The following is a 23,052-nucleotide window of genomic DNA, read 5'->3' on the forward strand; positions in this document are numbered from 1 at the left end:
CAAAACCATCAACACAAATGAAGAGAAAGTATGAGCTTTCTTGGGTATGAATTTAATGTAACAATTTCACTTAAGACAATCACCCATTATGCCTAGACCACGTATGCAGAACTTCAAACCAGACTACATCTTAGAACTAGTTCAAATGCCCCACATCAAAACTAGGGCTTACTGAAACAGATTCCAATCATCTTATTTATAGCAGTGATTTGGAGACATCCAGCCCACAGAGCGAAGCATCACAGAAGTTAACACAGAAGCATGTCAAGTAACAAACATCTAGTATTTATTAATAAATTAGTACACTGGAAGGCAATTTTTCTGTATCAGAACCTCCCCTCCCCTCAACCTCACCCCATTCCAAGGTAGCAAATGCCATCCTTGTATTATAGTTCTTCAAGCTGAACATATTACAGACTGTTCATTATGGGAGCATAACAGTTGCAAATATAATCAGACCATTCTGGTTTTTGCTTTTTTTTTTTTTTTTTTTTTTTTTTAAAAATAAAAAGTGAAGTGTGATTTAAGAGACCACTAAGACCAGGTAAGGTCTTCGGAACCTTACCTATTAGCCAACACCTGTATAAAAAAAACCCCCAAACAAACAAGAGAGAGAACTGTAAAAGCATAGCTCAGGAAGTTTTATGATCACAAGGAGAGTGTCACCGCCAGGGCTCTCCCTCACCTTCCACAGTTCAGCACCAGTGCTGACTGAGATGATTTATACAGGGCCTGCTTATCTCTTAAGTTGCAAGGCAAGATACTTCTTGTTGCATGTGGTACATTCAGCTGCAGGCCAAGTGACTTTGTTATAGTCTTGAAGGCTGGAGGAATTAAGCCATTTATTTTCTTTAAAACATTTCTGCTTTAGCTTAAAGGAGCACAAGTAATCAAGCATTTTATGCATTGTCCAGGTGAAAACCATACAAAAAATAACTGTGCTAGTAAAACCTCCGCAAGGAAAATGAACCATACAATAGTACATTTAAAAAAAAGTCAGCTCAAGAAAAAAAATAAAAGCGAGTTGCATTAGAGAGTAACAGACGAAACTCAATTCTCATGTTTTCCTATTTTCCACCAAGGAGAAGAGGGGACAAGGGGAAAGAAAGGTTTGTGAAGAGGAAAGCTACTTTGGAATAAGACAGATATGACAAAAACTAAAATGAGTTAAGAACTATTCCAGATTCAATGTGTAAGTTACACTGGATTTGTGGTCTTTCGTTAATGACATTTTTTAAAGTGCATAAAATGACTGACTGGAATGAAAACAGAAAAATAATTCAGAAGGGGACAGAGGGAACAAAGATTTTAATTCTGAAAGTTAAGCATGAAAGGGGCAATGTTTGCAAACTGCCCCTTCCACAAACGAGAGAGAGACCTTGAAGAAAATACTGGCCATGTATTCTACAAAAAAACAGCCTGCATATTGTCACTCATCTTTAACGAGTGCCAAGCTAGTACTAGCAAGATTCAGAGTGCGTGGTGGCCATTGTCTACAATAGATCGGGAAGATGACTATAGACAGAGTCCAGCAGTGTTTGGCTGGCTTCCTGGCTCTTGACTCCAGCAATTTCAAATAGCCTGTCCAGCTTATCCTCTGCCTGTGGAATCTCTTCAATCACATGGAGCTCCTCAGGAGTTAGGATGTGAAGCATATCGTCAAAGATGGGTTGCAGGTCACAAGGGTCCAACCGCACCTGACGCAACACTGTGTCTTTCTTTTCTGTGAAGGGAAGAAGGGACCGATGGTTAAGGCACCATTTGCTGGAAGAGCATTCTCCCAGACAGGAGACAACAAACAAATAAATTCACACCTTGGAGACCTCACTCCCCATTCCCTGCCTCTAGGAGGCAGGTCACAACTTGCGAAGAACATGAAAAATGTGGGTGGGTGTTAGTCACAGAAACTAGAGATGGAGAAAGCCTATTGAGTCACCCAATCCAAACCTCTGCCACAGCAGCATGGTTCCCCAGAGCATATTTGCTAATGCTGAATTACAAATATTGAAAATCACAGGGAAAGAAGAGAGGCCAAAAGCCAGGGAGTGCTACATTCTGTTGGCTTCAGTCGTTTTAATGGGTCAGATTACTTTGTGTCCTCAAGTGTAGATGATTGGGTTAGGTTCCAATGAGTCATGCTTCAAATTACAAGTTACCTTAAAGGAAGTTGGTTTAAAAAAAGAAAAATGTACGACCTGGAATTCATGCAACAAGGAAGAGGCTCAAGCAAGGTGGTCTCCCTTCCTTGGGATCTCTCAGACATCAGATCTCCTAATACTGACTAGGAAAGAGGCAAGTGTCGTGGGAATAAAAAAAAAAAAAAAATCCAAGGAAAATCACCATGTTGAAACCTAGTCTGTTTCAAAGACAGCAAATTTAAAATAAATTCAGGTATGACCCTGCCAATTCTTGTGGTTTTATAGCCACGTTTTCCTATTTACAAATCTCTCCCCCCCTATGTGTTAAAAACCTTTACAAAGGGAAGGAAATTCATTGACTGAATACCCAGGGAATACAGTAAAAAACAACTGTAAAGTTGGACCCGGTGAAACACCAAATAGTGTCAATGGGCATTTTCCTTTAATGGGAATTCGATCAGTAGCCACGAAGACACTAAAAAGCCATGTGCAATCTGAGAGATCTTAGATGTTATGTATAGCAATAGTAGACAAAATTTGACAGAAGAGTGATTTTTAGGTTGAGGGTCCCTTTAAAGCACTTTGTCCTTTCTACTCAGGTCTTTATACCATGTCTACAACAAAGGTATCTGGTACCTGAATCCCCATACCAAGTGCCTATACTGTCAACTCATAGTCTCTCCAATTGATATTCAAATTGTATTTATTCTAGTGACAACATACTCCCAATAACTCACTAATTTCTTCTCCACATATCCTGGCTTCCTAGTTTTACTGGATGCAGCAAAGAAGCAGTAACCCTTCCTATGGTCACACATTAGCACTTTCCACCTTTTATATTGTTCTGAAAACACATTTAAACATGCAGACTAGCATGCTGACTTGGGTACCTTTGGTAATAAAAGAGCCTGTTCGGCTGAGTGGAGAGGAGCTGCTGGAAGTCGAATCACAGCGCAGAAGAGGTTCAGATTCATCGACAAAGAAGCCCTTGTTCTTCTCGCAAGGAGACTGTTCCACGGGGAGGATGGTGGCATCAGGAAGTTTCAGATTTGGACTGGCAACGGGACCGAGTGGGCCAGGGCTCACTGGAAGGGCCAGTTTGTCAGGTTCTAGCTGTGAAGACAAAAGTTGATTATGATTTGTTATGCAAAACCTAAAGCAAAGTTCATATTCAGAACCATTTGCATCTCAACTTACCAAACAGGGACAGAGGCCAGGACATTAATATTGTAACTTTATAGGTAGACTCTAGCCCCTTCTCAGTGGAATTTAGAGTAAACACATAATAGCTCTACCTTTTAACAGGGTTCACAATATTCTGATTGACTTCTCCACAAGGAAAACTGAAAGTACCTAATGTAAATGGCCTGTTCTCAAAGGAATTTCTCTCCCTACATCCTACTGTCCCAGTAAATAAGGAACAAAGCAGAGAGTTCAAAATGATGGGGTCTAAATTAGCTGTTACCACTCAAGTAAGAGCTCTTGGAGTCACTGTGGACAGTTCTCTGAAAACATCCACTCAATGTGCAGCGGCAGTCAAAAAAGCTAACAATGTGTGGAACCATTAGGAAAGGGATAGATAAGACAGACAATATCATACTACTACTATATAAATCCATGATACCCCCACACCTTAAATACTGCATCCAGTTCTAGTCACCCCATCTCCAGAAAGATATATTAGAATTGGAAAGGAACAGAGAAGGGCAACAAAAATGAGTAGGGATATGGAACAGCTTCTGCATGAGGAGAGATAAAAAGACTGGGATTTTTCTGCTTGGAAAAGAGAGGACTAACGGGGGATATGACAGAGGTCTATAAAATGATGGTGTGGAAAAAACGAGTAAGGAAGTGTTATTTACTACTTCACATAACACAAGAACCAGGGGTCACCCAATGAAATTAATAAGCAGCAGATATAAAACAAACAAAAGGAAGTACTTCACACAATGCACAGTTAACGTGGAACTCGTCGTTAGGGGATGCTGTGAAGGCCAAAAAAAAAATTAGATAAGTTCATGGACGATAGGTCCATCAATGGCTATTAGTCAAGAGGGTCAGAGATGCAACCCCACGTCCTAAGTGTCCCTAGCCTCTGTTTGCCAGAAGCTAGGAATGGGCGACAGGAGATGGATCACTTGATGATTGCCTGTTCTGTTCATTCGCCCTGGGGCACCTGACATTAGCCACTGTCGGAAGACAGGATACTGGGCTAGATGAACCACTGGTCTGACCCAGTATTGCCGTTCTTATGTGGTGGAAAACCGCTACCAGTATTTGGTGTACTTACATGTGTGTCCAAGAGCGTGTCCAAGTCCAAGTACTTGTGTTAAAAGCAATTAAAAATATACTGGCCATTTAGTATCCCATATACATATTCAAAGGTGAGTCACTATAGCTTATCTTCATGTTCTTTTCATTTCTTTGCATGGTTAACGGAAAGAGAGAGAGAAAAGCCCAAGATGGCTTGCTGATACCAAGAGTCAGGATTCCACAGCTCCGAAGTAAAACATACAGGCCCCAGTTTCTCACTATGGCTAAGCTGTGCTGATGTACTGGAGAGCAGCAGCTGCAGGAAGCAGGTTGTAGCTCCCCCATTCAGGGCCAACCAGCTCTGGTCAGAGGCTCCATGTACCAGAATAGTAGGTTCAGGAACAGCTGAGCTCAATTCTGCCACTCTCCCTCATACCCCAACCCACCCGGGTCGTCTTATGGGAGGTTCAGAAGGGACTTGTGTAGGAGCTGGTGCTATTGCCAGCACAAATTCCCACTAACTGGGGGGGAATTATTCACTGGAAACCACTGGACACAGTGTTGCATAGCAGAATGGAGACCCACAGCTATACCTCTATGACCACAGAGCACTCAATGGGGTTGCACAAGTGTAACTTAATGGAACACCTTGAACAGTTCTGTTGCTGACGCACCAGACGAGAATCTAGCTCCCGCTCCTAGAGCTGAAGATATTTTCATTAAATGAAGTGCAATTTTCAGCTACTTTTCAGAGTTAATCACATTTCAAATTAGTCATTTATTTGCCCAAACTGTGTCTCCTCCCCAAAAATATATACACCTGCTCTAAAAGTTAGACTGTATTTAACTCCACTATGGGCTTACTCACAGATCTTAAAGCCAGAAGGGACCATTAAATGATCAACCGTCTGACCTCCTCTGGAGCACAGGCCATTAGAATTCCACCCAGTTATCTCTCTTAGCCAAACACAAGTTATTGTGCTCAATAAGGCGTATCTTCCAGAAAGACATCCAGCCTTGGTCCGAAGACATCAACCTATGGAGAAGCCACCACTTCCATGGGTAGTTCATTCCAATGGTTAATCAACCTGAGTGTGCTTATTTCTAATTTGAATGTCTACTTCCAGTCATCAGTTCTTGTTATGCCATTCTCTGCTAGATTAAAGAGGCCTTGAGTAACCTGTATTTTCTCCCTGTAAAGATGCTTATACACTAATCAAATCACTTCTCAATCTTTTTCATAAGCTAAATATATTGAGCTCCTGACATCACACCGGAAAGCATTTTATCCAGTCCTCAAATAATTTGTGTAGCTTTTTTTTGCATGCTCTCCAATTTATCAACATCCTTTTTAGATGTGGACACCAGAACTGTACGCAGCATTTCTGGACTCCCATTTTCCTTCATCTAAACCTATAGGTACTGAGAGAGAGATTTAGGCAACTGCACTGTTGAGAACCAGAATATCCCAGGAAGGACAAGGACTGTTCATACTCAGTTCTTTCGGTCTCAAGTCCCATATCTTTACTCATTTCACTTGGTAACAGAAAGTCCAATTTCCAGATGGAGCCAGTTTTATTTAACTTGTGCACACGGATAGAGAATAGGGAGCATAATACCACATGCAAAGCAATTTATATTCCATGGACTAGCTAGATACACAAGCAATGAAGCCCATTTAACTATTCCACTAGATAAATAATAAAGGCTCAAGTCATAGATTTAGAATCATATTAAGGCAACTTCTTAGCATTGGTAGCCCAATAGCATTTCATAGCCACACCCGAACCCCACTCTCTAGTATACAAAGGAAGTATGGAACAATGTTCGCATGCTGTCAGATTGTTTAACGCAGCCCAGCTCTGCTAGGCATTTTAGGTGTTGTATTAAAAGTAAGAAGCTTGCTCCACTCAGCCCTCTGCATATGCTGGAAATGGTAAAATGTTTCTGGTATTAGCTCTGCAGCCTGACCCCCTAAGACATATGACAACTGCAGTCACTCCCTCACATTCATACAAATGACTTATGCACCTAACAAAGAGGTATTTGTACACACTGTGCGGTTCTCAGGAACTCTGCACTGATCTTTAGTACTGTGATTCACATGAATGTAATTCTACATTCTGCGTGTGTAAAGCATTTACCTCCTACATATGTCCATTGAGCCGCCCACCTCACTTCCATCAATTCATGAAATTAACTTTCAATCCTGTTCCACTGTAATAAAAGGACTTCTTTCAGCAGGAGACCGAGGATTGTTCTACTTCAACATGTTTTGCAATATATTTACAGTGGTGATTGATTTTAAAAAAAAACCAAAACACACAATTTTGTACTCTCCATTAAAATGCCCTGCATGATTCTGCACGATTTGTTCACAAGATTTAGACTACTGTTAACTGAGAAAAAGAACGCCAGTAGAGAATTGGTGTAGTAAACCTGGATGCTTCCAACACAGCATCCTACAGGAGATAGGGATTTTACCTTTAAAATAATTTGACAGTGGGGCTAACTCTTCCGAAACATGCAATTTGCCTGCTCAGTACCCAGGTGCAAGCCTATTTTTATCCACAAGAGAGGTCTGAAGAACAAGGTGCATGAAGAGACAAGACAAAGGATCAGAGATGTTGAAAACTTAATGCCTCCTAACACTAAACACCAAATAAATCACAAACAGCTGCTAAAACATTCATGAAAGGGTGGTTTTCTAGAATGTAAAAATCCTCAGAGCCTGACGTGTTCTGAACACACTGTTTACTTAATAAGCGAAGTACACAGGATTCTGGGATGTGTAGTTAATGTTTAAATAATGAGGGAAAGAAAGCAGAGTAAAACACTGCTTTGGAGAACTATTAATAGACTGAGTAACTTACATGAACCTGCTTGCAAAATTTATTTTTAAAGCACTAGTCTAGAAAGGTGCTGTCCACTTCCTGACCTAAGCTGGGTTCATGGTGTTGCATCCAGCTGAGCACTGCCCCATGGGTAGCTATGTTTCAGAAGCTGGAAAAACAATTCCTGTATACAGTTTATCCAGCACCATGGGCTCCTTGGAGAGTGAACGCACTCCTAGAACCTGCGTCCAGCTGATCATAAATAGTCTCCTGGGTAAGGTTTCAGAGTAGCAGCCGTGTTAGTCTGTATTCGCAAAAAGAAAAAGGAGTACTTGTGGCACCTTAGAGACTAACCAATTTATTTGAGCATAACCTTTCGTGAGCTACAGGTCACTTCATCGGATGCATAAAGTGGAAAGTACAGCGAGGAGATTTTATATACACACAGACCATGAAAAAATACACATTGTAAGGAGAGTGATCACTTTTAAGATGAGCTATAACCAGCAGGAGAGTGGGGTGGAGGAAGAGAAAACACTGGTCTGGGATTCTGGAGATCTAGATTCTATTCCCAGCCTTCCTGCGGAACCCTGGCCAAGACAGCTTCTATGCCTGGGCTACCCCATTTGTGGAAAAAAGGGGGACAATACAACCTACTCACAATTGGTTAGAGTTTATGGATGCTTAGACAGAAGGTACTATGGAACTCCTCCGTTTTCTCATTCCCTTTTACCATTCTACAGGGGAGCCTCACATTAGATATTGTAGTAAGAGTCTAATGACGGTAGAAGCAAATATCTGTAAAGTGCAGAGGAGGCAAACAAGAGCTCTCTCACTGTACTGGGAATCACCATGTCTAATCAGAGAGGCATTCACTACCACTGACCCGCAGTTACCTCACTAAGCAGTTACACATTTGGTTTTCACACTGAAACCAATTAATGGCTTTGACGAATCAGTTACCCTCTGCAACGAAACAGGATTAAATCGCACCAATTTTTCTAAGTTACTGCAGCTAGTTTTTTGCAATGCAAAACTTCTATCTTCCACTTTTCTGCTATTCCAGGCTCTTTAACTTCCAGGCTCCAAGGACTTGAGTGACTGCACCTCCCGCTATGTCTGTTCAGTCCCTAAACATTGTGGCAATGGGAACTGGCACCAAGGCAAAACAGATAGCTTCAAGCTTGCTGCCCCAGACACGATGGATTAGTTCCTAGCTGGGAACAGAGAGGCAACAATTTTTAAAAAGCCCTAGAAGGTACTTAAAATGGCCTGCTGAAATACACAGGACTTGTTCCTTAAAGACAGCTGTGAGGACCTTCTGAAACGACCTTCAGCCAACAACCATCTGCTGACAGCATCCCTACAGCCTGTATTTTTACAGCTGGTTCTTTATTTTGGCTGAAAATGTTTGCATTGGCTTTATTACACTGTAGTACTGGATCATCTTCACAATAATTTATCAACCAGCTGAACTGATCTTTATGTATTAACATCCGTGAATAATATGAATGTACTTATGCTCATTCATTTACAGCCCCTTCTAGAGCACTCATCATGGTACCTGGGCAACTCAGCCAGCAGCGTCTGAAGTTCAGTGATCTTAAATATAGGGGGAAGACCAACCTATGCTTGAACCATCTCGAAGGTGAACTGTAAAACCAGAGGAGAAACACTGAGGCCTGAACATCCTTGCCCTCTCCTCCCACCTACCTCCATCTGGCAACATTCAGATGAAACTGTCAATTCTTTCCCATTCGTGATGACTGCCAGCTCTTGTTGGTTTATTAATGGTATCCCAGAATTTATCATATTGTTGGATCATATTAAAGAAGTTCTATACTAAAATCACAAATGAGTTTGATTCCTCATAGTTTAAATTCCAGGGTATTACTAATTAAGAGGTCTCTTGGTTTTGGGTACTGTTTCTTTCCCTCTGTGTGAAACTTGCAAGCTGCTAATTGCGTTAGTACATTCTAAGACAGTCTGTTCTCAAAGCAATTCTTTGTAACAACTACTCCTCACACAGAGAGAGACTCAAAGCAATACTCTGTAACAACAGAAACAGCACCCAGAGACCCCCCGCCCTTTTGTTGCATTCATCTTGCTTTGTTAACAATTGTGATTAAAATAGAGATAGAGGATGTATGTGGATGGATGCTTGGTGTGGATAATAACTGAATGATCAGGGAGGTGCCAGCCTAAGAATCCAGTGTCCATCGGCTGAAGAAGGCGTCAAGTGGAAATAACCAGAGGACTCCCGGAGGGCAGACTGGAATCCACCCAACAGCCTCAAGAATGGGAGAACCAAAGAACAAGATAACATCTGGTAGCACGGAGCCGTCAGGAATGTGTTATCTGCTGATTGATTCAGCAACAGCATGATGAAGCAATTCCCATAGTCTGGCATAGGAAGAAATTCCTATAAAAATGGACTCTAGAAAGTGAGAACTTTGGGGTCTGATTCTGCAAACCAACTTCCAGGAGCACCAGATGAGCATCTGACAAGGCCCTGCTCCCTCCTCGTGTCCAGGCCACCTGGCCAGTGGCTGGGCATGAGCAACTCTAAGGCTGGTAACTATGATAACCGTGGGGGGGGAGAGAGAGAGAGAGAGAGAGAGAGAGAGAGAGAGTGTGTGTGTGTGTGTGTGTGTGTGTGTGTGTGTGTGTGTGTGTGTGTGTGTGTGTGTGAGAGAGAGAGAGAGAGAAATTGAATGGATCGTTATAGCTATAACTAACTGCTTACTATAATTCTTTCTGTATTCACAATAAATGTGGCATTTTGCCTTTTCCCCTTTAATAAGAGCCTGCTGGTTTTTATTTTATTGGTATAACAATATTGGCACATCACCAGTGTCTCCAGAATTACGGAAGACTTAGATTTGCTAGGTGGGGAATTTAGCAAACGGTGCTGGACTTCTACTCATTTTAACTTTGCATCACCCCTTTGGATTATTCCTTAAATTTAGCAATAGCTTTTAGAAGCACATGGTGGGACAGACAAATTCACCCAAAAAGTGCAAGAAAAGCTACTACTTCAGGGCTCTTAACTCTAGCTAGAAAGATTATCTGATCCACCTCATGTAATGAACCTTTCAGTTTTCTGTGCATGTCAGCAAACTGCCACGGTCTCTTACATCAAGGGTAATTCTATGACGGCCAGGCCCATATGACTCACTGAATACCTTAACTTATAGAAATGGAGGGCTCTCCAAGTTAAGAAAAACACTGGGCTCAGCTAAATTCAATTCACATTTGTACAAAGCTGCAATTCATACTGGGATGTCTGCGGACTCAAGTGAACTCAAACGTGCATTTGCAGCCCCCTCATGGAAGGGAGCAGTCAAGGAACACGTTTCGACACAATAGCTGTTTGGATTTTTGCCCCTAAAAGACACGTGTTGCGCTCCCTGCATTCCCTCGGCGGGAGTCTTGTTGTGGGTGCTTCGTTAAGGAACGCATCAAGATTCTCTCTGCTGTCTCTTCACCTTACAGAGACCTTCAGACAGCACAATGGGTTTAAAATTTATATGCAGCTCATGAACAAGCGCTAACAGATGAATCTGGCTCACTGGAATCAGAACAGAACTTGCATTGTTTTTGTTATTAAACTACAATGAGAGAAATTAAATGTTGGGACCTGATGATTAAAAAGAAGCCTGATGGTAAGTTTTAAACAAACAGTGCATTATACTGGCTAATTGCCTAATGCCAATGAAGAAACAGCTACCTGTAGTTTGGTTAAGAGAAAGTTTTCTTGCCTAACACACACAACTAACGAGACTGTAATTTTCCTGGCCAATTTAGCAGCTGGCTCTAGTCAATGGAGAAAATCTTAGAGACTGAGACTTTGCGGTCATTGGGTCAGGTGACAGCGCAAGATTTCACTGCTTAAGAGAGGAGGGATTTACATTTAGGATGGGGTTGCCGTTTTCCTGCTTCCTTGCGGAGGGATAGGTCAGTGGTTTGAGCATTGGCCTGCTAAAAACCCAGGGTTGTCAGTTCAATCCTTGAGGGGGCCATTTAGGGATCTGGGACAAACATTGGGGATTGGTCCTGCAGCGATTTGGACTAGATGACCTCCTGAGGTCCCTTCCAACACTGATATTCTATTCTATGTATGATTCCCTCACCACTAAGATTCCACAGCCCTGGAGGAGGGATGACCTGAATGAAAGTGATGAGAGCCCAGTCATTTCCAAGCTGTGAGGGAGGACATACTCTGCACACACAGTACAGCAGAGGAGACATGCCTCAGCAGGCGCTCACTGCAAGCAGGCATGATCTTACCAGAAGGAACAGAAGGCACAGCAGGTGGGAGGAACAAGACACTGTGCAGTGCCAGCCAGATTGCAATTAATAATTTCTCAAAGCACTTAACTCCCATTAAACCTAATAAGCCCTCCATGCACACGAGGAAGATACGCCCCAATAAATGGTGTACACGTTCAACTGGCACCAGATTTGGTCTACTTTACAATCAGCCCTCTAAATTAAAGTTTCCAGATTATCTGCACCAGTGGAGGAAGATAGGTGGGGTCACAATGTCCACAGTTTAGCAGTTTTGATCACTGTTTGGGGCGCAGGGGGTGGGAGTGTACATTGGATAAAGTTCCCGTACAGAATTTCAAAGGAGGAAGACATTTATATTGCAATTCTCTTCCCAACCCTCTTCAGAGCTCCAAGCTCATTTTTATCAACATAGGAACGTCACACCACTCCTCCAAGCTACAGTGTTATATATTCATTAAGAGGAGGGATTTTAATTCTGAAAGGTCTTTTTCATTCAAAGTCAGTTAACTGATACCATTAACTGGACAGCCAGCCAAAAGGGAGACTTCTGCTGTGTTTACTGAAAGACAAACAATTGGCTTCTCCCTCTTACCACTCTTCCATAATTTTCCTGGTTTGAAATAAAAGACTGGCCATTTTGAAAAAAATTAAAAGTGCCAGGAAGACTCATACAAAATCTTCACACCCCTCTCCTGCACATAAGAGCCAGAGAGATGACAGAGACTGTGCGCAATGCCAAACACCCTCGCTCTTAGTTCTCCAGCTCAACACCCTCATCCCTCAAAAAGAGGGATTTAAAAATCCACGTTTTCCCCACCTCTGATTTCTGAGTGCATTCAGTCTGTGTGGCTATTGTTGAAATGTTAAGCTCTTTGGGGGCAAGGGCTGTATTTGTGCCCTGTACAATGCCAAGTACATTGTTAACACCAATAATGAAGTTTATTGGGCTATGTCTTCCTGAAGTGTGCATGCAGGACTCAGTTTTAATGATATTAAGTTTAACAGGGCACCAGCCATGATTAACAGTGTTTGTTCCAATACTTTGTCACTAGTGTAGACTAGACACACCATGGTTCTAACACCGAATTAGGGATAGTCATTATAGTACAGGTCAAAATCTTGGGGTTTGTCTACATTGAAAATATAATCAAAATCAGGGCAGCTGGTTACAATACTTTTTGTATCCTGATAGCCTTGAACTTTCCAAAGATTTTGTAAGAAGACTACATGGGCACTACAGGTGTTAACCACAGTAACCAGTGTAGATCCAGAGCCAGATTAGTTCGAGATCTAGGCTCTAAGTAGGTTTCCCTAACATGTTTAGAAAACAGCACTGTCACACCCACACTGCATGTTCTCCCTCAGTTCATACTAAGTCCTTCAAGGTCTTGTACTCCCACCCCTACTAATTCACTGGAAGGTATACCAGTGTTCAGATAGATCACAAAAACAGGATTCCCCAGACCTCAACTGATATTCAGCCATAATCAAACACACACACACACACACACCCACCCCTGATCTAGTTTGATGCACGTTTTCCCTAAAGACCTGCCTTAACCCAATTTAGGTCTCTTTACACTCCACTTTGGTACAATGGGTGGTTAAATAAATCGCATTCCTGAAATTCGGAGGAAAAATATGTTTTCATGTACCCTTCTTATTTAATTGGCTGCCTTTGCATTTTAGATACTCACTATACAGACTGACATCTGCGCAGTGTTTAATTCCTTCCCATCTTGAACCTTGCAAGTGACGAATTTAGCTGTAACCCCCTTATAGAAGTGCCCAGTTCTCTGTTTTGCTAAAAGGGGAAATAAAGTAAATAATTCATGAACCAGGAGTCTGACACAGCAAAAGATTTAGGCTACATTTGAAAAGAGCTGCTTAAAAAGATCCAGACCAAAGGGTTTTGAGCTCTGATAACAGGAAGTAACAGAACGATTGAACCTTGGAACAGCTATTAGGCCATTTGCAATACTGCGTTATATGGAACTTTCACATCCTCTTTTCCCCATCTGGGGGATGGTGAAGGAAAGCTGCAGAGAGACTGAACGTCACAGTGTGTCAAGTGCCGAGTCAGCAACAGAATCTAGAGCCCTAATGCTACGAAGATTCAGGAATTTGTTTAGATTGATATACTGAATTCCCCGCACTAACCACCCCCTTTAAAACAATTGCACCTGGGAGAACAAGTAGCATGGGCCTCAGTTGACATGAGTAACACAAATATTGCTGTTTACTGCCCTTAAGTCAGGGCTCTAAAATACTTCAGCTGTATCCAGTAAAGTCACAAAAAGGTAAGTGAGGGATAAGAGTAATAAAAGTGGCAAAAACCCTAGTGCATAAGAGCACCTATAGTGTTCGGGCACTGTTATTTTAGTAAACCGGACATGCTATGCAACACTGCTAGTTAGTTAGCTGCATTCTGCAGCTGGTGTGAATATGTTTAGGGTCACGTTGCAAGACAAACTATACTGGCCTATTATCTGTAAGCTGCTAAGCAGATCACTGCAATTGACCTTATGCCCAAACAGAACCAAGTACAGCTTAAGGTAGGGACACAAATGTTGAGCTTCTACAACCATCCCAAGAATGGAGATTTGCAAGTTATTAGTAACCACAAAGCAAAAAGTCCTTTGGGCAGAATGCTACTGGGATTCTGGGAAGAGCTAATACTCTACAAAGTGTCTGGATGCAATTAGGCAACAGAACCCATCGGGGAAAATTAATGGCCATTTTTCATACAACAGGACAAGCCTGGAAAGGAGACATTTTGCAGAATGTGCTCTTTCTTTCAAACACTGTTCAAATTCGGTGCATGCTTTTCCAGCTCATCACGGAGGCCAGAGCTCATTCAGATCTGTACATGTTAACACCTCAAAGTTCTTCCCAGAGCTGTTCTGCTCTTTGCTCATGTTCACAACAGTCACTGATCCAGAAGACAAAGCGAGCCAGAGGGCTAATCTAGTTTTAACCTAAATTCACTAAGTGTGATGTAAGACTGGCATAACCTTACACAGTAACAACCCAGCAAGCACTCAGCAGAGAAATTCTCTTGCTATATGCCATGCTGCTCTCTACAGATGAATGGATTTAAATTAAGTCTATGTGTATGCATCAGTAGTAGTAAATATTTATACGATGGTAGTGCCCACAGACTCCAATCAAGAGTGGGGCCCCTGTTGTGCAGGACAAAGCCCAGAACGAATCCTTGCCTTGAAGGTAAAACAGACAGAGGGGAGGGGAGGGGAGACAGACAAGTAAGCGAATAAGGGCTGGGGAGGATGGTCCAGTGATCGGAGTGCTAGCCTGGCATTCTGGAAACCAGACTTCAATTTGCAGCTCCTGGGTAACCTTGGACAAAAAAAGTCTCTTAATTCCTCTGCACCCCATTTATGAAATGGAGAGAAGAACTTTCCCCACCTCACCAGTATATTCGGAGGATAACTTCATAAAAGACTGACATGCTCAGTTATGACAGTGATGGAGGCCATGCAAGTCCCCGAGGTTTATCATGCTTTATTACATGGGTTTGTAGTGTGGATTTTTAAGTTGAGGATACGAGCAGGAAAAGGAAAGAAGGGGAAGAGGAACAGTCACAGCTAGTCACCCATCGTCCTGCCACAGTCTGTGAGCTGGGTTTTGTAGGCACTGTGGCAAAGGAGTCTTATGGATGCACTGGAAGAAGGTTGGACAAATGAGAGCAACAGAGTTCAGCTTTCCGGTTAATTCTCAAGTCTCTAGCATACCCTGCTGCGTCCTAGGTACGGAAACATGCTAGGTCTAACACCACCAATTTGAGAGCAGAGCATGGCCAGAACCAGCTAAGGGATGGAATGAGAGCCTCTGCAGTAGGGCCACCCATAGCTAGATATTCTGCGGCAGTAAGCCGTTATTCATCTGAAGGGTGACTCCACAAGAAGCCAGTTTGATGGTGGGTACTCATCCAGTGGGAACTGGATTAACTGGCAACCTTTTTGGAAGCCTTGAAACCATGCCTTTAAGGAACAGCTAGTTACAGGTGCAAAGAAATGAATGGTTTCTCAGACCTGAAAAGCTTGTATGAGAAGTTTCAGAGCAGCAGCCGTGTTAGTCTGTATTCGCAAAAAGAAGAGTACTACTTGTGGCACCTTAGAGACAAACACGAAAGCTCATGCTCAAATAAATTTGTTAGTCTCTACGGTGCCACAAGGTCCTCCTTTTCTCTTTGTATGAGAAGGTTACTGCTTCGGAACTGTTCATTGCCAGGCATTGTGCTATGTACACAGCTAGCTCTGCTTCTTAAAATGAACGGAGAATTCTTGAGGAACAAGCTAGCTTCATCCCAGTGACGCCTCCCTTAGCTTTCCCAGTAGCTAAGTCCTATAGGCCACCACCAGCCGCAGCACAAGCGTCTCACATCATCACTGCATCTCAATCCTGCTCTGCAGGGGACACCTCTAGGGGAGAGAACAATCCAGACTCCTCCCTAGTTTGTTGTGTCTACTTACATCAAACCTTTAAGGGATGGGTTGCAATGGGGACATTCTCTAGCTTAGGTAAGGTTCATGTCCATGTCCCAGAATCCAGAAGAACACTTTCCCCTCACCTGTCTGCTGTGCCTCTCCAGTTATCTCCCCAAGGCTCTCTTCTCCCCACACATCTTTTCTTACCTCCATCTTGACATAAATTCCAGAAACTCATTTAGAGAATACTTTGGGGTAAGCATGTTCAGGCATAGCAGTAACTTGCAGAAATGCACCAGGCTCCAATCTCAAACCCATACCCTTAGGGCCCTATTAGCATTCGTTTAACTAGCCCTGTATATTCATCAGATGGATTGCTGTGTGGAACATTTACCAGTAAAGACACAACATCTGTACAAAAAAAAGAAGTTGGCCCAATAAGAAGACTTCCTCACCCATCCGGTCTCTCTAATATCCTGGGACCAACACAGCTACAATTACACTGCAACCTCCAAACAAACAAAAAAAACCAAAACAAAACCAACCGCACACCAAAGGAATTCCGGTGCCATGAGCCTGATACAAGAGCTCCAGCAAAGGGGTTAATTTTAAGTGTCACTTAAAAGACAGACCATGACTTGCCACAGAGCAGCGGGGAAAAAGGGCTTGGTCTCACAGCATGCCAGTAAGTGAAATGGAATGGTAACTCAGAAGCCACATGGTACTAGTAACAGGGCCATATCCAGTCTCCAAGCTAGAGGATGCAGCTGTTTCACAGGTGAGACACACTGCTGGGGATGCCCAAAGCTGCGAGCCACTGTGTTACCTCTCTGTCTAGGCAAGAGAGAGTTTTACTGGCAATTAGATTGTGTGTCAGCTTCCTGCCGCACCAGCCTGTTTTCCCCGCCAGAAAACTCCTCAAGGCTCTCCCTGCCCAAACATTGCCTGGCAAGTAACAATCAGTGAACTCTAGCTCCCAAGCTCCTCAGGAGATCTCTCTGCTGTGTACAGGTCCTACCATGGTGCATTCACAGAAGATATTAAAAGTCGCTGCTCTGTTAAAGAGTCAATACATCACAGCTTACTAATTTCAGTGGATACAGGCTTCCCTTCAAACATGGCCCTAAGCTGGTTTACAGCAAGTAAAACAAGTTCATTAAAAAAAGAGGAGAGATTAAATGATACCAAACAAAAGAGATAAAATGTAGAGATGATTACAAGCAAATAAAAGTGAAAACAAGTCTTTCAGAAAGGAGGAAGTTAAACAGAAATTAAAAGGTACAGCACAAAAAGTGAAATCTCTGCAAGCTGCATGGAAACTTTTTAAAGACACCATAATAGAGGCTCAACCTAAATGTATACCCCAAATTAAAAAACATAGTAAGAGAACCAAAAAAGTGCCACCGTGGCTAAACAAAGTTTAAAAAAAGCAGCAGTGAGAGGCAAAAAGGCATCCTTTAAGGGTGGAAGTTAAATCCTAGTGAGAAAAATAGAAAGCAGCATAAACTCTGGCTAATGAACTGTAAAAATATAATTAGGAAGGCCAAAAAAGAATTTGAAGAACAGTTAGCCAAAGAATCAAAAAGTAATAGTAAAATTTTTTTTAAGTACAGCAGAAGCAGGAAGCCTGCTAAACCAGTGGGGCCCACTGTATGATCGAGATGCTAAAGGAGTACTCAAGGACGGTAAAGCCATTGCAGAGAAACTAAATTAATTCTTTGCATCAGTCTTCATGGCTGAGGATGTGAGGGAGATTCCCAAACCTGAGCCATTCTTTTTAGGTGACAAATCTGAGGAACTGTTCCAGAATGAGGTGTCATTAGGGGTGGTTTTGGAACAAACTGATAAACTAAACAGTAATAAATCACGAGGACCAGATGGTCTTCACCCAAGAGTTCTGAAGGAACTCTAACGCGAAATTGCAGAACTACTAAATGTAGTCTTCAGAGTAGCAGCCGTGTTAGTCTGTATTCGCAAAAAGAAAAGGAGTACTTGTGGCACCTTAAGAGACCAACAAATTTATTTGAGCATGAGCTTTCGTGAGCTACAGCTCACTTCATCGGATGTAGTCTGTAACCTATCATTTTAATCAGCTTCTCTACCAGATGATTGGAGGATAGCTAATGTGACACCAATTTTTAAAAAGGGCTCCGGAGCTGATCCCGGCAATTACAGGTTGGTCAGCCTGACTTCAGTACCAGGCAAATTGGTTGAAACTATAGTAAAGAAAAAAATTGTCAGACGCATACATGAACACAATTTGTTGGGGAAGAGTCAACATGGTTTTTGTAAAGAGAAATCATGCCTAACCAATCTACTAGAATTCTTTGAGGGCGTCAGCAAGCATGTGGACAAGTGGCTACAGTGTACTTAGATTTTCAGAAAGCCTCAACAAGGTCCCTCACCAAAGGCTTTTAAACAAAGTAATCTGTCATGGATTGAGAGGAAAGGTCCTCTCATGGATTGGTCACTGGTTAAAAGATAGGAAACAAAGGGTAGGAATAAATGGTCAGTTTTCAGAATGCAGAGTGGTAAATAGTGGTGTCCCCCAGGGGTCTGTACTCAGACCAGTCCTATTCAGTATATTCACATATGATCTGGAAAAAGAGGTAAACAGTGAGGTAGCAAAATTTGCAGATGATACAAAACTACTGCACATTGGAAAAATTAATCTTAACTATACATACAAAAAGATGGGGTCTAAATTAGCTGTTACCACTCAAGAAAGAGCTTGGAGTCATTGTGGATAATTCTCTGAAAACATCCACTCAATGTGCAGCGGCAGTCAAAAAAGTTAACAGAATGTTGGGAATCATTAAGACAGGGATAGATAATAAGACAGAAAATATCATATTGCCTCTGTATAAATCCATGTTACACCCACATCTTGAATACTGCGTGCACATGTGGTTGCCCCATCTCAAAAAGATATATTGGAATTGGAAAAGGTTCAGAAAAAGGCAACAAAATTAGGGGTATAGAACGGCTGCCATATAAGGAGAGATTAATAAAACTGGACTTTTCCGCTTGGAAAAGACACTACTAAGGGGAGAACATGACTGAGGTCTATAAAATCATGACTGGTGTAGAGAAAGTAAATAAGGAAGTATTATTTACTCCTTCTCATAACACAAGAACTAGGGGTCACCCGATGAAATTTAATAGGTAGCAGAATTAAAACAAACAAAAGGAATATTTCTTCACACAATGCACAGTCAACCTGTGGAACTACTTGCCAGAGGATGTTGTAAAGGCCAAGACTATAACAGGGTTAAAAAAAGAACTAGTTTAGTTCATGGAGGATAGGTCCATCAATGGCCATTAGCCAGGATGGACAGGGATGGTGACCCTAGCCTCTGTTTGCCAGAAGTTGGGATTGGGTGATAGGGGATGGATCACTTGATGATTACCTATTCTGTTCCTTCCCTCTGGGGCACTTGGCATTGGCCACTGTTGAAAGACAGGATACTGGGCTAGATGGACCTTTTGTCTGACCCAGTATGGCCTTTCTTATGTTCTTATGACAAAGTCTAAAACTTATTCTAGCACAATGGTTCTCAAACTTTTGTACTGGTGACCCCTTTCACATAGCAAGCCTCTGAGTGTGCCCCCCTCCCCCCCATAAATTAAAAACACTTTATGTATTTAATACCATTATAAATGCTGGAGGCAAAGTGGGGTTTGGAGTGGAGGTTTACGGCTCGTGACCCCCTGAAGGGTCCCAACCCCCAGTTTGAGAACCCCTAGTAAGATAGAGTCTTTGTTCGTGACAGTTTCTTTCATCTAGTCTCCTTTCCAGCCTTCTACCAGTCAGGATGCAACACAGAGATGAAATAGACAGTTTTCTTTGTCTCCTCAAGTGAAGGATAAAGATGGAGTTTCTCTGTTCCTTATATTCCTCAAATGCATTTCTTTGTCTTACATGTCAGGAAGGCTTCCGGGGGACTTAGTCCCCTGTCTCTCTCTGGGGTGCAGGAGCCCTGTTAATTTTCTGTCTCTCGAGGTCACGAACATGATAACACCCAGTGGTTTAGCTCAATGGCTTTGTTCACTGCTAGTATGTAAACCGAGGCAAACCCACATTCCTTTGTGTAGGGGAGACCTGCTTACCACGTCTACCTAGGCTAGGCTGTCTTGTCTTAATCATGTTCTACTAACATCCTACAGAGGAATTCATAACTTCATACATAAGGCTAACACATGCACTTTACAATGATTCTAATGTTACGGGCTTTCTTATGACACCTCACACGGTATATTTTGTGCAAAATATCATTGCAGTAGTATGTAGGCTGTGAATAGGGGGGTGCCTATATATCAAAACATTATTCAAGCTAAACTCTCCAAGCAGCAACTCTGAAAGATATTTTTTTTAAAAGTGCTGTGTTCTCTGTTTCCAACATCATATGGCATCTGGAGGCTAGCAATCTACCCTCAAACCTCTAATGATCACTTTCTAGCAGTGGCATTGGTTTGCTTTCCTGAAAAGTAGTGAAATTAGGTCACTAATCTCTTCAGCAAGCTGCATTAGGCTTGCCTACAGGAGTTCACTCAGTGGAGCTCTAATGGTTCATTAAAAAAAAATAAATAAATAAATTCAGCTGGTGCAGCCCCCTTTGTGGACACTTATTTCAGTTTATCTTAAACAGACTGCTCACCAGCTTCTTCTAACAGCCCCCTGTTGTGACTTTATGATAGAGCAGTGGCTCTCAACCTTTCCAGACTACTGTACCCCTTTCAGGAGTCCGATTTGTCTTGCGTACCCCAAGTTTCACCTCACTTTACAACGAACTGCTTACAACATCAGACATAAAAGTGCTTTTTATGTAGCCTATTGTAAAACTAGGCAAGTATCTAGATGAGTTGATGTACCCCCTGGAAGACCCCTGCGTACTTACAGGGATACATGTACCCCTGGTTGAGAACCACTGGTTTAAAAGACACCTTTATCTAGCCTGCCCCACATCCCATTTATATGCCTCTTGTGTGCTCCACTGAACAGCATTCCATTCACACAATCTCTTTTCAAAGGTAGCTGCAGAAAACATTCCTGGCTTTTAACTAAATCCAGTTTCCATCTTACAGTCAGCGTCCCTGGGTGAGTCTTCTCCCCCCTTGTTTTCCCATGAGCTCTCCATTCTCAGGAACACTAAAGAACTTATTTGGCAAAGCAGGTATGTGACAATGGCTACGTCCTAACAAGTACAGACAGGATATTTTTGTGTCCTTTCAAATCCTTTTCAAATAGTGTCTTTCTATCTACATATGGTAGCTGGTTGAAAAATTGGCAAACATCTAGATGAGTTGATGTATCCCCGGAAGACCTCTAGGTGTCCCCCAGGGGTACTCATACCCTTGGTTGAGAACCACTGCGGTAGAGGACTTGTGGCGAGTTTCATGTCTGCAGAGAAAGTGGCAAATAATTATCTTGTAAGACCACTGTGGTTTGGCTTGACTGGTTTGCATATGCTAAATAAATAGTCAGTGTTTGGAATCACACTGAATAGGGATGAGAGAAAGATCAGGGCAAATATTGTGAGCAACTCTTGGGATATCAAATTCCCTAGTTTGAGGTTACCAGTGTGATCTGTGCTTGGAAGCCTCCGCTCCACCCATCACTGCATCCATGTTACCCTGACATCCATGCTCCTACAATTCAGATCACAAATCCCACCAGTTCCTATTTCCTACCAGCAAATATTTCCCAGGATTCTGCAAGATTTACTCCTTTACTATTTTTAGTAAATCCCCAAGTTCTAAAAACTCCAGCCACTTGCCCAAAATGAATCAGAAAAAAAAAAGTGTCTACAATATCCAATTGGATAAACATCCCACCGTGCAAAAGCCCAGAGTCAGACACTGAACTAGTACCATACTCCAGAGATGGACACCATCTGGTTACAAAGAGCTCAGGAGCAGCAATTCTCACTTGTGTTTAATCAGTGCCCCTTCCCTGTAACGTTAGTTTCGGAGAACAAGCCCTTAGTCTGTCATGTTCTTACAGGAAAGAGGTAGCTTTGGCAATTTTTTGAAAGACGGTATTAAGGCCTAGTCTACACTAGGAGGGTTTGCTATCAGTTCCTTAAACAAAATAAGCAATACCAGGAAAAGCACTTTTCTGTCAGTATAACTGGTGTCTATGCTAGAGCTTTTACCAGTATACAAATATCATAGAATCATAGAATATCAGAGTTGGAAGGGACTTCTGGAGGTCATCTAGTCCAACCCCCAACTAAATCATCCCAGACAGGCCTGACCTTAAAAACTTCTAAGGGAGGGGATTCCACCACCTCCCTAGGTAACGCATTCCAGTGTTTCACCACCCTCCTAGTGAAAAAGTTTTTCCTAATATCCAACCTAAATCTCCCCCACTGCAACTTGAGACCATTACTCCTTGTCCCATCATCTGCTATCACTGAGAATAGTCTAGATCCATCCTCTTTGGATCCACCTTTCAGGTAGTTAAAAGCACCTATCAAATCCCCCCTCATTCTTCTCTTCTGTAGACTAAACAATCCCAGTTCCCTCAGCCTCTCCTCATAAGTCATGTGTTCCAGTCCCAGAATCATTTTTGTTGCCCTTCGCTGGACTCTCTCCAATTTTTCTACATCCTTCTTGTAGTGTGGGGCCCAAAACTGGACACAGTACTCCAGATGAGGCCTCACCAGTGTCAAATAGAGGGGAACGATCACATCCTTCGATCTGCTGGAAATGCCCCTACTTATACACCCCAAAATACCATTCGCCTTCTTGGCAACAAGGGCACACTGTTGACTCATATCCAGCTTCTTGTCCACTGTAACCCCTAGGTCCTTTTCTGCAGAACTGCTGCCTAGCCATTCGGTCCCTAGTCTGTAGCGGTGCCTTGGATTCTTCCGTCCTAAGTGCAGGACTCTGCACTTGTCCTTGTTGAACCTCATCAGATTTCTTTTGGCCCAATCCTCTAATTTGCCTAGGTCCCTCTGTATCCTATCCCTACCCTCCAGCGTATCTACCACTCCTCCCAGTTTAGTGTCATCCGCAAACTTGCTGAGGGTGCAATCCACACCATCCTCCAGATCATTAATGAAGATATTGAACAAAACC

The 23,052-nt window shown here is 42.4% G+C and overlaps 1 protein-coding gene across 2 annotated transcripts in view; it reads right to left on the bottom strand.

Moving 5' to 3' along the window:
- Positions 1–467: 467 nt before the first annotated feature.
- TNFRSF21 (TNF receptor superfamily member 21) overlaps positions 468–23,052 on the bottom strand; it is a 69,540-nt gene continuing 46,955 nt past the window's right edge. For both annotated transcript variants that reach the window (XM_074947492.1, XM_074947493.1), the window contains exons 5-6: positions 3,029–3,251; positions 468–1,723 (exon numbers count right to left, since the gene is read on the bottom strand). In XM_074947492.1, the coding sequence (XP_074803593.1) occupies positions 1,494–1,723; positions 3,029–3,251 (453 nt within the window). In that variant the 3' untranslated portion in view covers positions 468–1,493. The remainder of the gene's footprint in view (positions 1,724–3,028; positions 3,252–23,052) is intronic.

Source organism: Natator depressus, chromosome 3 (assembly GCF_965152275.1).
Source record: "Natator depressus isolate rNatDep1 chromosome 3, rNatDep2.hap1, whole genome shotgun sequence".
Lineage (NCBI taxonomy): Eukaryota > Metazoa > Chordata > Testudines > Cheloniidae > Natator > Natator depressus.